The sequence below is a fragment of the Notechis scutatus genome, chromosome 1 (assembly GCF_049901735.1).
Source record: "Notechis scutatus isolate UNSWTSFEM ecotype Mainland chromosome 1, rNotScu1.2, whole genome shotgun sequence".
NCBI lineage: Eukaryota > Metazoa > Chordata > Lepidosauria > Squamata > Elapidae > Notechis > Notechis scutatus.
Window position 1 is genome coordinate 286020498 of NC_142009.1, and position 17082 is coordinate 286037579.

The window sequence follows — 17082 nt, forward strand, 5'->3', positions numbered from 1 at the left end:
AAATACACATTATTTATGTTTTAGCTATTTCTTTTAAATGTATAAATCAATAATGAGGAATGCAATTATTGATTTAAGGGCTGAACCATAACAATAAAACATTACAATACATTACTTTCCTTTCTTTAAAAAATTCAGCACTATGAAAAGTATAAGAATTACATACAATCGTCTACAATCGTCCAATTTATATTATTGGGGTATGATAAAATTGTACTAGTTCATTCACAAACTCAGAGGTACTATAGTTATTCCAATTTTTTCCTATCCCAGTATTTATGTAACTGGCAAGATAAAAATGAATTCAACCAATATAAATCAGATATATTTAATTAAGACATCTAATTAATTTTAAAGTTAGCAGAACCTGACCCATTACTACTTTACTTCAACTTGAAGTACATAAATATTTATAAAAGGTGTGCAGGTGGTAAGGATTTCTATGAATCAAGTACCATTCCTGATTATTATGTCCATATAGTTGCCTTGACAATAATAGGGAAGTGGTTTGTGTTCCAGAATGTTTTCCTTTTCTTAATGTAACCTATGCTTCTGGGATTTTCTGGTAGTCTTCTGTCTTGAATGAATGAATGAATGAAGCTGTATCCAAGTTCGTTTTCTTTTTACAGTCTTGCAGAATCTTCTGAGAGGAAAAGGTTTTTTTTTTTTTTTTCAAATTTTGCCTTATTGATACCAATGTACTTCCTTCCACAACATGGATTATTTTGATCAAGGAAAAGATAAAGAAAAACAAAGAATGATCAGAAATCCTTTTCCACCAGCAAGGTTTGGGATCAGTGGCTCTTCTCTGTACAGAATGGCACAATGTGATTCAACTCATTGTTTTGTTTTTATTCAAACAATATTTTAAAAAAATATCCACAAAAGTATCTCTTTCCCCATTTTAACCAAGTTTTAAAGAGCAAAGTATACATTTGTCAATCATATTAAATAACTACGTATAAATTAACCATTACAGTCCAGCAGTCAGGAAAACCTCCCAGATTACTACCCAAAAATATTTGCCGATTGGAGGGGGAGAGAATACAAATGAAGTTTAAAAAAACCTAGCCAGAGGCTTAGAGTGGCTTATCTTGATCACAATAATCAAATGTTGCAATGTTTAAATTTACTACATAAAACAGCACAGTACAAATAATGCTGATTATTGAAAACAAATTATGCATATAAGATTAGATTACTGTGTTATGAGTAAACCATGAAGTTTTTTCTTTAATTTCTGATCTAAAGGTTAGTGTTTCCAAATCCTATTATGCATTTGATTACTGCCACTGTTTCAAGAAACATCATTCTTTAAGATTTGTTTAAAATATTGTTTTAGCATACAAAGAAAAAGGGAGAAAAATCCAAAAGCAAGAGCAAAAATATTTAATGCATATAAAAATGAGCTTGATCTTTAAATACAGAATTAAAGCTTTATCCCATAGAATAATATTGATCCATCTTTACCTTATATCAGTATAGAAGCAATTCTGAATCCAGGTTGGTACTATTTTTTCATTATAGAAAAGTACAAATGATAAATTCCAAATATTCATAGTTAAGTAATTATGAATATAATTCAAAATCACTTTGATTTCTTTAAACCATGTTCTTTCCTAAACCAGTAATAAATATTCAACCAAAACAAGATTATAGAACAAATAAATGTGCTTTCCATCATTTTACTGTTCCAGCATAATAAAATGGATGGCCAATTAGCATGAAAAAGGTAACTTAATTTTATCCTAAAATCATAACATATTTATCACTTTTTCAAACTCACCTTTGGTTTATTTAAATGTGGTAGTCGGTTTATTCCAAAGTTCTGGCAAATGCAACTATTCGCATTAGCAGTAAATTTAATTTAATTAATTTTTAATTTCACAACATACGGACAGCCTTAATCATAGTTTCAATGGGGAAACTGACCATTATAGACTGAGCCAGGTCCAAAAGAAGCCTGGAAGTTGGACAAATTAGCTACCAACAGACATAAACAATATCTACATACTATGCAAATGAGACAATCACCAAGCCAAAAAGGGAACAAAAAGACCTCCCCACCAGCAATCACGCCCTTCATCTATGCAATGATGCTGACAGACTCTACTTATCAAGGAAAATAGGTAGGAATGGAATGTTGCAAGTGCATCAGAGTTGAAAAAAAGGGGGGCATCTGAAGGACAGTAAAGATGCACTTAAGTTAGTATACCATGAAAGCTTACTAATGGAGAGACCAAACTGGCCTACAAGAAAGACCAAATAAAGAAAAGAGACATGGCAAGATGGGAGTGGCATGAGGGTAGTGCATCCATTCTTGCTATACTCAGCCTCTTGGCGGCGTTTGATATCATCGATCATGATATCCTTCTGGAGCAGCTTTAAGAATTGGGAATGGGTGGGGGAGCCTGGTTCACTTGCTTTCTCTGTGGCTGCTCTTGGTCGGTGTTGATAGGAAACGAGAGGTCCAGCGCTCGTCCACGGCTTTGTGGGAAAAACCAAAATTGAGGACACAGTAACAGTAAAATGTCATCTCTGCAAAGTGGCAGAGGAAACAGTTAACAATTAAATTCTAGTTAGCTGCTGCAAGACTGACTACAAACAATGGCATAACAAAGTAGCAGCAATGGTACAATAGAATATCTGCAATACCATTTGTTTCCAACCAAGAACTGGTGAAATAGACAAAGAAGAAGCTACAGCTATAGAATTCAAACAGACAAGCACCTGCCACATAATACCCTAGGCTTAATTATTATCAGTACGAAAGACAAAAATAGTGGATATTGCAGTACCTGGAGACAGCAGAAGAGAAACATCCAAGAAAATAACAAAATACAAATACTTGCAAATGGAAGTATGATTAACCATGATTATGGTTAGGAGGTCTTTCTTGCCTAAAGGACCAAGTAGGAGTAGTACTGACAGTTTTTGTAATATTTAATACTTTTCAAAAAATTTTGAGGAAAATGGGCTACCTTGTTAATAGAAGAGAATATTTGTAGCTCTGGATTAAAAAAACCACTTTTTTTTTTGTGCTTCAAATACCCCCGCCCCCCAAATGCAAAATGTCTTTGCAACCTTTTCATCAAAACCTGAACCCAGGGATAAATTGGGAGAGGTTTTTTTTTTTTTTTAATTTAGTGCCAAATAAGAGAGCGGCATGCTTGGTTTCCTTCCGTTTATCTGTAACATGACATTCAGCAATTGAAGATATTGGAATATACTTATCCTGGATAGGGAGAGGCAGTTTCACCAAAATAATAATAATAATAATAATGACCCAATATCATAAAGTGACCACCAGCACTTTGAATTCCACCTGGATGTATACCGGGAGCTAGTGCAACTCACGGAGCAGAGATGTAACAGGGGTCTACTGAGATGCATTCATAATTCCCTGTGCTGCTGTATCTTGGATCAGCTTTAGTTTCCAGATGGTCCAAAGGGGAGTCCCATGGTGAGCACATTGCAGTAATCCAGTCGGAAGGTATCTGATAAATGAGTGACCTTGAACAGTGCCTCCTGGTCTAGGAAGGGATGTAATCAGTACAACTGCCACCTGATTTTTGAACAGGAGTTGTGAGTCAAGAAAGACACCACCACCCCCAAACTGCACACAGATTATGTTTTGGGGTTGTACATCAGCAAAATATTCAACAGGCTCCAATAGTACAGATCTTAAAAGTTGGAAAAGTCTGGGTTTCTGAATTGAATAGAAATAAAAATCCACACAATAAGAGGTTCAATTTTCAGCTTCTATTCTAGCTTCAAATATATTTTCCATAAAAAGTGCTATAAATTGATTTTTCTGTTATAAGAAATGTTTAAAAATTATGAATTATTTCTATGAAATGTAAATAAGTTGCTTTGTTCTGAATATTTTTTGTGACATCTGTGGCATATCTTCCAGAATTTTCAGTTTGAATTATTCTATTGCACATTAATTCATTACTAAAGTTTTAAACTCTGCTTCGTCTCCAAAAAGTTGTTTCTCTTTACACAGCACACTTTTTATCTGAATCCTGCTATTTTTAAAACTGTACATCATGGTAAAGTTTTAGCCTTTTAATATGGTAATTTATACCACGTAATTTTATTTCTGTAACTTTCTCTTGCCAGTCAAGAATAAATTTTAGCCAAACAATAGTTTTGACTGGTGGTTTTTTTTCTCTTTAACTGAAAAAACTTGAGATGGGACTGAGGCTACAAATTCAATGCATTGCCATACTACTTGAAAGTCATTCTTATTACCTGCAGTATACAAATCCATTCAAAATGCCATTCTTAAACATTTATTTTAACTCTGTCAATTCTATTAACTGTTAGACTAGAAATTAACAGTTCTTTGGCCCAAGAGATGCAGGGAATGAGAAAGAACCACTCACATATCTCATTTGATATTAATTAGCAAACCTACATCTAAAAGTATGACATATATTGTCTATTCTCTAAAGTAAAGACATCAATATTTGTAGAATTCATAGAACCAGTCCAAGATTTTTAAAGGCCATTTGAACAAAGGCAGTATTGTTGTTATGAATTAAAATACAAAATATGTTACCTTGCCGTTGTATTGTCCTCTTAAAAATACCAGAAATATATGTTTTGAAACAAGTTCTTGTAAGGGAGGAGTGGTGTCCCAAATTACTAATAACATAATACAGCTACTTAAAAAAACAGAAGTTATCTCAACATGTAAACAATACTTGTGTTATTTAAACATTAATTTCCTAGTTCAATTACTTAGAGAACAAAATGATACACATAAATTTTGTAACAAAATATAGCCAACAGTAATATACAGGTACACCATTTAGTATTTATTATATGCATTTTATATACATTATCTTTTTAAACAGCGGTACTTTTTGTTATGTTGTACAATCTTAAAAATTTGCTGATTCATAGTTCATAAAACAGAAAACTTACAAAACTCATCAAAACTCGCAAACTGATCAAAAAGATTTTGTGGAAGACTAGAAAAAATACTTTATTGTCTTAATCATGCAGTTACACAAACAAAATCTTTAGTTACATTATAAACTGAAGCACATCTGAAAAAAAACAAATCAAAAGCAGGAATAACAATTCAAAACACAGCCAATTTCTGACTCTTGATTCAACTACAATTTTGCATTCTATCTGAACTGCAAATAAAAACATTTTCACTCCAGAAGTTCTGAAACAACTTCTTGGAATCAACTTTAATCCAGACGCTTAGCTGGAAAAAAAAAGTTTGTCTGTAACTTAAAAACTATTACATGTCCCATTTTTAGTCTATTTTAGACTGTTCAAAGAATGCCATAATAGATATACAGGGCCCATTAACATACTACATAAAAAGAATATAAAGTCCAACAAAAAGTGAAATAAATAATAGGCCATTAGCCAGATGGATAAACCTTGATAAATAATCTCGTAAATACAGTAAGATGTACAAAATATCACATAGTGATAGGATGTCAAGATTAATTTTAAAAGTTCATTGGAAGGGCTGGACATGTTTTATTCCTCTGTGTTCCTTTTACACGCTTTTTTTTACAGTCCTTTAGGAAACCGGTAATGCAGTGATGATGAATTAGTGTCCTATTGAAAGGACATAGCAGAGCTTTGTTAGGCAACAAAGGGAACCGTGTTGTGACAGGGCAGCAAGATCTCTGGTTTAGGATACTATAATGCAGAAAAACCGTCATCCATACAATCTTGAGCACTGTTATGACAGGCTAAATATATAAAAGACATATAAAAACTAGAATTTTATCGAAATATTTTGTGCAACTAATGCTAAATATTTTAAGTTAGTTCCTTTTTCTTTAAAGCAAAATAAAAGTTTAAAAGGGGATTCTGTGGCATTTGACCGAGAAACAGAAAATACTAAGAGATGCAAAGAAAGCTACTCTTGGAGCTCACTCCCCCCCACCTCACCCCCACAAGAGCACCACATTCCTAACCCTAAGGCAGCACACAGAGTCCAAAATAAACGTTTTTAATAAGATTTGATTCCACGTTCGTTTAAAGACACACCTAAAGAACAAATGCTCAGTTCGTATCCAGTCAAGGCTACAAATACTGGTTGCTTTCCCCCCCACCCCCCAAAAATACAGTAATTACAGTTAAATGAATCAGCCCAGTATTATTCACGAGATCATAATCTGACCAATTTATACCTGCCCCAAACACAGTCTCTGCTGAGGCTGGTTACATGTAGTGTCATCAGTAACCTTGACAGTGATGGCAGTGATGCAGTCCCTCTTTTTGTCCAGGCAAACCTGCTATCAAGGTGCAGGCCTGCTTTATTGTGTCACACAAATACTTTGGCAAGGGCATCGGCACCTGCACTTGCAATGTATGCTTTTGCGGGGTGAAAAGCTACATCATAAATGGATTCATCCAGCTTTTTTCTATGGGCTGTTATTTCTTGCACACATGTTTTGCTGTCCAAGTTCCATAACCGAATAGAGCAGTCATGACCTGAACGAAAGAGGTAAACAGAAGTGTTATAAGTAAAACAAAAATGCATTACGACAGAGTCTCTTGGCAATACAGGAGCTTGTTAACTTACTTCCAGACATCAGGTAGATTCCATTAGGATCCACAGCTAAACTTGTGACAGCATCCAAATGAGCAACCATCGAATGGATCATTTTACCTAATATTAATGTACATAATATATATATATGAAGAATAAAGACTCATACTTTATTAAAGGGTAAAATCATTATATGATTGGAAGAAAAAATACATGTGGTACAAAATTTAAACAATTGACATGCGACAATGATAATATCAAAAGAAAAACATTAAATTTGTAGTGCACGTAACACTTAGAAAAATGCACAAGGTCTTTTGCTTCAGTCTTGATTGATAAAACAGATTCATTCTGTAAAAATGCTAGAAATTGTAGAGAGCAACAGAAGTGGCTCTGAAAAAACTACATGGCAACAACTTACAAAAACATGTTTTTGTTTTTGTTGCTGCAGGGTTTCTTCAAGGTCATCTCAATGGCTGTCCAGAAATATAATAATGGAGATGGATCATTTTGTCTCATTAGGTGGCAAGGCTGAAAAACCCAACAATGATTACCCATTCAAACAAATTCTGAAAGTTGAGTTCTCTTTTCAACACACTAAAATATTATCAAACTTCATATTGCCACAAAGTATATCGAAATGGAAGCTGTGGTTATAGTTGCTAGAATACACTGTTCTTTTCACTGGAAATTATGTACAATTCTTTCTGTTGAAGAACAGTATGCTAAATTATGGGTGCATAGGTAGTCCTTGACTTACAATAGCTCGTTTAATGACTGTTCAGTTACAATTACTACCAACCTGCCTTCCATCGAGGACCTGTATACTGCACAGGTCAAAAAGAGGGCTGTGAAAATATTTACAGACCCCTCACATCCCGGACATAAACTGTTTCAACTCCTACCCTCAAAACGACACTATAGAGCACTGCACACCGGAACAACTAGACACAAGGACAGTTTTTTCCCAAATGCCATCACTCTGCTAAACGAATAATTCCCTCAACACTGTCCAACTATTTACAAAGTCTGCACTACTATTACTATTAACCTTCTCATCACTCCTTATCACCCTCCCACTTGTGACTGTATGACTGTAACTTTGTCACTTGTATCCTTATGATCTATATTGACTGTTTCCTAGTATGATTTGATTGCTTATAGTACCCTATGACTATTATTAAGTGTTGTACCTTATGATTCTTGACTCTTGATGAATGTATCTCTTCTTTTATGTATACTGAGATCATTTGCACCAAGACAAATTCCTTGTGTGTCCAATCACACTTGGCCAATAAAGAATTCTATTCTATTCTAATGGCACTGAAAAAGTGACTTATGACTATTTTTCACACTTATGACCACTGCAGCATCCCCATGCTCATGTGATTTACATTTGGATACAACTGACTCATATTTATGATGGTTACAGTCTTCTGGGGTCATGTGATCACCTTTTGCAAAAGCCCAGTTAATATACTATTTATCTTCTTTTGTAATGTACTAAATTTTATTCTGATCCCTTGTGAGTGCCAGGATGAAATACTTATTGGATTGATAAGCCTGATTTCAAAATGTAATTATAGTCATTAACAGATTAATAGAAACATGAAATAGTTAAGTAACTATTGAAAACATTCTCTGATTCACCACAAAAGCCTTCAAAATTTAAATCCTAATGACTTCTTAATCCCTTTAAAAAATTCATCAAATAATACTTCTAATGTTAAGCTTAAGGAACCAAGCTGAGACCAACCATTACAGTCAGATGAATGTGCTCTCTTCCAATCACTTTTATTATGAAAGAACAGATCAAAGAAAGAAAAAGACAAAAAGGCAAATAAGAATATGAAGAATATGGGGATTATGGAAGAAAAGCAGAAGAAAAAAAACCAAATAATAAAAAAGACAGGGCAAACATTGAAATAAGCCAAAATGTAAAGAAAAAGGTGAAATATAAAACTTGGAAATTTCAAAAAAAAAACCTCTGTTTTTATTTCCTTACCCGTTTTATTGTCAAAAAACTTTATGTGTCTATCTTCATGAGCTGTTATTGTTACAGGAAGCGTAGGATGACTTACTACTCTGTTAATGTGATTGCTTGACTGCAATCCTAGGAATGAAACATAAGCAATTATTGCACTTTAATTAAGCGTAAGGTATTAAGGAAGCATTAACATAGACAGTTTGCTTTAGCCTCCTATTTCAAAATCATTAAAACTATGACTATGTTATTAAGTTAGACAAATTTCTAGGAAATTTCCATTGAGGATACAGGCAGAACTTTCCACAGAAGTTAAAACTGCAATCATTATGAGATGGAATAATAGCAAATTTTAAATTTGACTTTCTCCTCTGATTCTTTGTTTCCTTTGAAAACCAGAGTGTAAAAATTTCCATCCATCCAATGTTTATAAATGGCAAAACTTAAGTTTGCAGCAAGCTGACATCATACAACTTTTAATTTCTCTTCTTTGTGTGCAAATAAGAGCATCAGAGCACAAGACAAACAATGGTTCATTGCAATTCATTATCCTGAATGTTTGAACTTGAACCATTTCAATTTGATATGCAAAACAATTTGGTCAATTTGATGCAATATACTTATAAGATTAAGTTCAAGCAATGAAAATGAAATAAAAGAAACAAATTTACCAGAATCTGTTTGTGAGGACAGCATTACCAGTGACTGAGATGTTTCCAAATCATAGATGACAGTGTTGCCAGTGCTGAACGATGTCACCATATGGGCAGGATCACAGCCTATGAAGTCAACTGATGTGGGTATTCCATATTCTAAAGCATACAGGAAAAAAAAACCCATAAATTCTGTAAAAACTATTTATTTGTTACACCCAAATTTTTACATTTCTTCATCCAGTGTTTTCTTAGAAGTACTAATTCATAACATAATAAATCTATCTGGAAAATAATTAAAACCTACCTACCTTTCTTTAAAACCAATTCCATTGATTGCTAATATCTTTGTCATCCTAAAATAAATGGATAGGATACCATCTCTTCCCACACTATCTGGACCACTGTCTCAGATCTACCAAGATGGCATCAATGTATAGCCAAAGCATGTGGTTAAAAAACTTCTGTTAGAATTATTACAATTACCTATTATAATTTTGATTTTTATAATTACTATTAATCAACTCTTTAGTTTATTTAATTTAATCTTCTGATCTTTCTTTAAAAAGTAAAGACCTTCTTCATAGCTCACCTCTATTTCCATTGTAAGTGCAAATGCAGGTCACTTTTTCAGGTGGATTCCACAACCTAACACTGCCATCTGCTGAACAAGATAGTAAGTGATTCTTTATACCACTATAAGCGAGATCCCAGACAGCATCTGTGTGAGCGATTAATGTGCCAGCTAGAACATTTGGCTCTGTAGGAAAATATATATTTTAAAAAAATTTAAATCAGAATTTTTGTCAACTAGTATTAATTTAGCTCATGCTACAACTATTTTACTAAAACCATAACTGCCAAATTTAACACTACTAATAATGACATATTAGTTCACAGCTTAATTAACATGCTATATGGATCTTGACTGAGATCAGTCCAAAGATCACAGAAAACATTTTAATTTAAATTAATATGAACAATCATTCAGTTTATTATGCAACATAAAGGTTATCTCAGAGAGGTTAATTATGCGATTGATATTACACATCACAACATTTATAGATAAGGCTTACCATATGTATCATAAGGGTCCACATTAGGGCTAGGCATATTCCACCACTGAATAGTTGCATCAATACCACCACTAAAACACTGTTCTCCGTTAGAACTAATTGCCAAGGATAGCACAGATCCACTATTTTAAAACAAAGGGACTACTATTACTATTAATAGAACAATTAAAATTTTGAATTTAGATAGTTCAGATTATCAATTTTTTTAAAACATAAACATATGACTTTTGCTATTGAATGTATAAGTTGTATATACTGTAAGCCATATTTAATACATTGATTAAAAGTACTAAGTCCTTCCTCTTTTCCCATCTATAAATAAGAATCTGTATTTTTATATATATGTGTAGGCTGCTATGTTTGATGCAGATTTTTTCTAAATTACATAATTAATATAAGCCATTTTTAAAGATTACAAATATATTCAGAATATAACTGATTGCTTTGTTTTAAAGTTAAATAAAATCAAATGCATGACTGTATAGCCAATGAATCAACAATTTCTGATGTAGAACTTTTTGGGCGCTACCTGGAGAAGCATTTGTCAGGAATATTAAAAAAAAAATATACTTACATATGGGCTCTGAATGTGTAAATAGGTTCCACATCTAATGAGGCACTCCTAAAATAAAAATGTCAAAAGGCAATCTGTGAGCATTATCATGAAGTATTAAAACGTCAGAACTTCCATGTTCTTTAACATATGTAAAAAAATACTTGCTTTTTGGCAGGTACTGTTTTTTGTAAGTTCCAAAGTTTTAGGGTATGATCCTCAGAGGCTGTAACCAGCACAGGCTCCACAGGATGGAAAGCTAACGCTCGCACTCCATCAAAATGGCTGCGCAATGTATATTTAGGATTCCATGTTTTTCTAAAAGCATCTTTATTGGCTGGCAGCTAAAATAAAAATGAATAATGTTAACATAAGTAACAAAAGCATACAGCTATATAGGTAGTCCTCAACTGATGATTGTAATGGAACCTAACCACTACAGTTGTAAGTTGTGACAACTCTAAAAGGGGCTGATCATGTGACTAATGCAATTTTACAATCCTGTTTGCAGCAGTTGTTAACTGATAATGCAACTAATGGTTTGCACTGGCCACAGTTTTGCTAAAAACCAGAAATGAATGCCATTTTTTAGCAAAATTATCATAAAACATGGTGACATGACCGTGCGTCACTACTCTCTTTGGGTCCATCTTGATTTACTGAGAAGCTCTGGGAAATGATTAATAGAATGCCTAGAATGCTTGAAATCTCATCCCAACGCTCCATTAGACTTTTGGAACAATATTCTGGGATAAATGAATCAAAAGTGGAACTTTCTGATATCAGTGAGAAATATTAGGTTTGGAGAAAAAGCCTACATTTCATTTCCTGAAGCATGTTATCTCAACCATGAAACTTATAATAATGGGGATATCATAAATTGAGACTCCTTTGCAGTATCAGGATCTGGAAAAGATTGTAATTATTGAGAAGTAATGGATTATATTGTACAAACAACTTGTATAAGACATGCTATCTGTGAACTGAAAATTTGTTTAAACAAACAGCATTAGAATAATCCTAAATTGCATGCATATCTACAAGAGAAGAAATTTTGTATTTTAGAGTAGCTAAATCGCAACTGTGTTCTTAACCTAAATAAAAATGTTATGGCAAAATACTTCCAAACCAATGTTCTTGGGATAGGTACATTTAGTTCCTGCTAAATGAGGTACTACCAGCTACTAAACCTAAATCTTCACATAATTTTCCCAATGAAGACAGTAAATGTTCATTCAATGAATTCAATAAATACGTGGCACAGTATATTTTTTTGTGTTGATTCTCCAATCAGAAATTATCTATTTACAAGATTTAGAGAAATGTATATCACAATACTGCAGCATTATTGATAGTTCTAAAGCAGTGTTTTTCAATCGTGGTAACTTCCAGGTTGTGGATTCCAACTCTTAGAATTTGTATCAATAGCCATGCAAGTTGTGGTGTTCTGGGATTTGAAGTCCATGTACCTGAACTGCCAAGGATGGGAAAGAGTGTTCTAAACATTCCCAAAGTTCTTGGTTCAGTTAAAAGATATTGGTTCAGTTAAAAGATATTAGGTGTTAAACATATTATACTTACATCATAACTGTAATCTGCATCATTTGCCACAGTCAAATCTGCAAGATCCCCAAGGCCTAGTACACTTAACAATACATCATCTGAACCCATAATAAACGACTTGCCCCCTCCAGATGGAAACGTTATTGGCTCAGCTATAAGAAACAAAACACTGTTTATTAATATATGTAAATTAATATTTGAGTTTAAAGACTTAACTAAATATAAAAATATACCAAGCATAAATGCAGAGCTTTTATGCTTGTCTGAATAGTTTTGCAATTTATAATTTAAGAACCTCGAAATGTAACATGACATCACAAAGTGTTATGCAGAATTATTTCAATTATTATATAAAATTATCAATTATTGCAGAAAGTCAAGGTCAATTTTAATTATCATACCTATTTTAAATATTAAGGATTATACATAAGAAAGAATACAACTAATTTGCTTCACCTTTTCAAAAGCATATTCTTTTCCATTCTTGCAATGGACATGTTCCCTCAATTCTCCTCTGCATCATCCTATCCTCTTGCATGTCTCCAAAGAACCTCTTTATAAAAGACTTGGAGAAGAGATGCAGAAGAGATTATGGGGATTATTTCCTCTTTGCTATCTCTTACACAACTGCTTTACAAAACAGTTTTCCCATTATATTTTATTTTAATGAACAATTTTTTTTTGCAACAATGACTCATGCTCTCATCACTACATATGTAGACCACTACAATGCACCTTACACATGGCTGCCATATGGAAGCATCAGCTGGTACATGATACACAGCCCAGATGCTCGCATAAGTGGCTCTGGGTAGCTTACAATAGAGTCACTTATGTGAAATGGGCAGCCACATAAATTAAGTCAGTCGATAAATAAAGTACAGTGTTAACCAACAAAGCTCTTTATGTCTTGGCAGCAAGCTACCTAAAAGACTGCATCTCCCTAACAGAACCATTATGATTTTGCTGGAAGAAGCAGTTGATTGTTTCCTACTTTTGGGAGGTCAAGGAGAAGCGATATTCATTAGTGTTGTTGTTTGCTGATAGTGCCAGCCCTTCAGAATGACTTCCCACTTGAAGTTAGATTTGTTCCTACTGTTGTCATCTTCTGAAATAATGTTAAAAGGTGTTTGAGTAATGGCAGCTCATTGTTTTGGTATTCTATGCTTTTTATGGATTTTATTCCTTTTTTGTATTTTTTGCATGTTTGCTTTTTATTGGAGTTTTATTTTATTTGTAAGCCAATGAGAGTGTGTTAAGATCGCAGAAGGTAAAAATCCAATAAATTGTTTTTAAATACATCATACAATATTGGAATAGCTATGTTTTAAGTATAAGCAGAATTCTGCTTATAGGACAAAGCAAGAAAGGAAATATTCTTATATTCTTCTCCTTCCATTACTCCAAGAACAAAGCTTTATATACTAAAAAGCTGTTTTACAGGGAAGTGGTACTCTTTAAAAGAAAATGAAAGGTGGCATTGGAAGCAACAAAAATCCATCTTCCTTCAGTAGGGAACATTCAGTGGATCTGTTAATTGTAGATATGCTTTTTTCCTCCACAAAAAAGTTTGAAAAAATGAATCACTCTTTCAAATTAATTAATAAAGCGAAATGGTTTCAAACCATTGGATCTTTTCATATGGATTTTAAGGATTTTCTCTCTTTACACTGAAATATCAGGTTAGTTATCTTAGAAATCTTGTACGCACACTCTTCATGTTAAGATCAATTACTGTATTTTTCGGAGTATAAATACGAAGAATAAGACGCTCCAAAGTATAAGACGCACTTAGCTTTTGGGGAGGAAAACAAGAAAAAAAAAATCTGCCTCTGCCTCCCAGCAATTTGCCTCCTCGCAGCAAACAGCCTGGTTCAGTTTCAGTACAGCCTGATTAACATAAGCAGCTGATTGTCAACTGGATCAGCCTCCCAAGGATCAGCTGTTTCAGGCTGCAGGGATTGCCATCGCCTATTACTGCTTCCGCACACCCCATTTTCCGCCTGTTCCGATCCCTGCCGCCTGGAACGGGCCAAAAATGGGGCGCATGGAGGCTGAAAATGGGATGTGGAGATGCGCGGAGGCAACAATAGGCTATGGCAATCCCTGCAGCCTGAAACAGCTGATCCTTGGGAGGCCGACAATCAGCTGCTTGTGCTAATCAGGCTATGCTGAAGCTGAAACAGATTGTTTGCTGTAAGGAGGCAAATTGCTGGGAGGCAGAGGTCAAAGAGTGGGGGCTGGCGGGCGGGCGGGGCTACATTCGGTGTATAAGATGCACCCAAATTTTCACCTTCTTTTAGGGGGGGAAAAAGTCTTATACTCCGAAAAATACAGTAGTTTTCATTGCAATTATTGTTAGAGTAAAAATATATATAAAGAATGATGTAGTTTTATTTATAATGATGTTGTTTGTATTTCTTGATAATGGAGAGCTCAGTGAAATTACAAAACAAGTGACCAAAAAAAATCATACATATGCAGAGCATAGTTGAAAAATAAAATAAAAATAAAAGCCAATCCTTTCCATTATTAGGATATACTTTAGTATTGACAAAGACAAAATTTATTTATTGTTTATTTATTTAAAATAAACTTCAACATGAATTCTGCACTGTGATGAATGAGGTCATACATCCATTCCTCTATGCATCATAAGCAGATCCATCCAGCTACAATGGATATCATAAAAGTGACCACATATCTCTTTGAATAGCTTAATGACTCACACATTGTTAATCAGGTTTGACAACAATTCTGTGATTCTGCAAAGTACATATCTTGCTGACAATAAAGGATCCAGGACTAATAATAGTGACAGTGGACCAACTAATGTCAAGATGTTTGTGTGAATGTCCATAGTTTTCTACATAAATCTAATATATCAAAGGTTTACATTGTAATCCATTTGTTCACTTGAAAAAATTTGTTTTTTAAGGAAAGGTTCTATTTTGCTGGAGGGAATTTTTAGGAGCATAAATTGCATTAAATATTCAAAACTAATGAATATGTAGATTTTCATTAGCACTTATTTACATATTCCAAAATATATGAGTAACTGCTAAAAATCAATTCTACTCTTTATTGGTGCTATCAGTTACTGTGAATCCAACTTTTGGAGGGAAAATCTTACACTAGAATGAATAAAACAGGAAATCATTCCTCACCAGAAAATTTATTTCATTCATTTCTTAGAATTTGTTGCTCGCTGTTGTTTTATTAAGTTAATTTATTCTATGTATATATTTTAAACTCAATTTTAAGTATAAATTTTCTATAATTCAAAACAAAAGCTGGTGAATGTAAAGTGGTAGTCTTTTCAGAACCAAGTTGCAAGGGCATCTTAATATAGGCAACTGGTTCATATGGGCTATAAATGTATTTTATATCAAAATTTCTAAATATAAATAAATAGGTGAATTTGTTGTACCTTCCTCTGCTCTTGCACCTTCATGATCAGTCATTCTAGAAGAGGGTGACCTAGATTGATTAATGACTCCTGAAGGGATGTGGGATAGCTCATCATCGCCCAGATCAGATATCATGTCGTGCAGTTTTGTCCTGTTGACCCCTGTAAATTAATGTCAGCAGCAAAGTTCATTTTATTGCTCCCTCTTAAATTGATATCCATTTACACGCCCAGTTTGCTAATTAATATTATTTTAATGTGATGTTATTAAATAAAGATGCTTTCATAAAACATATTTTGCATATTTGAAAAAGAATTAAAAATGAAGCTTCCAAAAAAAAAAAAAAAAGGATTCAGACTGTTTTTTTGTTTAAATTAAATTGCTGGGGTTCTGCTTACGGTAAAAGAGGGGAAAACTTGGAATGTCTGAACTTATGAAAGGCCATTGAATTTATGTACAAACCACCCCAGCATTTTTATTAATTGATAATACCAGACAGAGGTTTGATTACCAAAAGGGGAACAAAGATTGGGTGACTGGGAGGCAACAAACTGTCAACTTTCCCCTTTTCTGGGTTTCTAAATAAAAAAGTAATTTATAAGTATCAAAGCACACTTAACGTTTAGAACCATCATTAATAACCAGAAAGCCGATCTGGAATTGTTAATATGAGATGTAGCTCCAATGAAGGATTTAAAAAAATACAAAAAACATTTTCTCATATAAAAGGTAGGAAATCCACTTAGCACATACTTTCTGGAATTCTTCTTTACTAATAGCTCCACTCTGAGTCATATAAACAGGAAGGGCGGAGGTTTGAGAATGAGGGAATCCATAACATTCCAAGCTATGGTCCAACTACCTATTTCAGAGATACACTGGAGGATTTTTTTAAAAAAAAATTATCTACAGCCTTGGCCACATTCAGCCCATTTTCAGACCTAATCTTTCTTTTGCCTTGATCTCAAATTTTGTTCTATTTTGTTCAATTTTCAGCAAATTATCTTGTTGATAAGATTACTGACCTATTTTATACAATTTATTTCTAATACTCTCCTGGGTTGGAAAAAAATTACAATTGAGATACAACATAGAATTTCTATTTCATCTATTTCCCCTGAGCAGATCAGGGTGGACAGTTGTACTATATGTATGCAATGCTAAATATATGTTTTGTAGCCCCAGAAATCCCAGAATTACACCACAGAAATAAGATAGAAAATGCCCAAAAATGGAAGTCCAGAAAAGCAAAAGAAATGAGATCCATCTAGCTTTAAGAAATACAGATAGGGAAACAGGACAAAAGCA

At 33.6% G+C, this 17082-nt stretch overlaps 1 protein-coding gene across 4 annotated transcripts in view; it reads right to left on the minus strand.

The window, feature by feature from the left end:
* Positions 1-4805: 4805 nt before the first annotated feature.
* The window catches only part of STRN3 (striatin 3), a 40999-nt gene continuing 28722 nt past the window's right edge, over positions 4806-17082 (minus strand). For 2 of the 4 annotated variants that reach the window (XM_026664525.2, XM_026664524.2), the window contains 10 exons: positions 15795-15935; positions 12383-12516; positions 10970-11145; positions 10823-10870; positions 10249-10370; positions 9765-9932; positions 9191-9331; positions 8541-8648; positions 6569-6655; positions 4806-6477 (listed from right to left, as the gene is read on the minus strand). In XM_026664525.2, coding sequence (XP_026520310.1) covers positions 6308-6477; positions 6569-6655; positions 8541-8648; positions 9191-9331; positions 9765-9932; positions 10249-10370; positions 10823-10870; positions 10970-11145; positions 12383-12516; positions 15795-15935 — 1295 coding nt within the window. In that variant the 3' untranslated portion in view covers positions 4806-6307. The remainder of the gene's footprint in view (positions 6478-6568; positions 6656-8540; positions 8649-9190; positions 9332-9764; positions 9933-10248; positions 10371-10822; positions 10871-10969; positions 11146-12382; positions 12517-15794; positions 15936-17082) is intronic. The other 2 variants (XM_087951797.1, XM_087951796.1) reach the window with 1 other exon arrangement.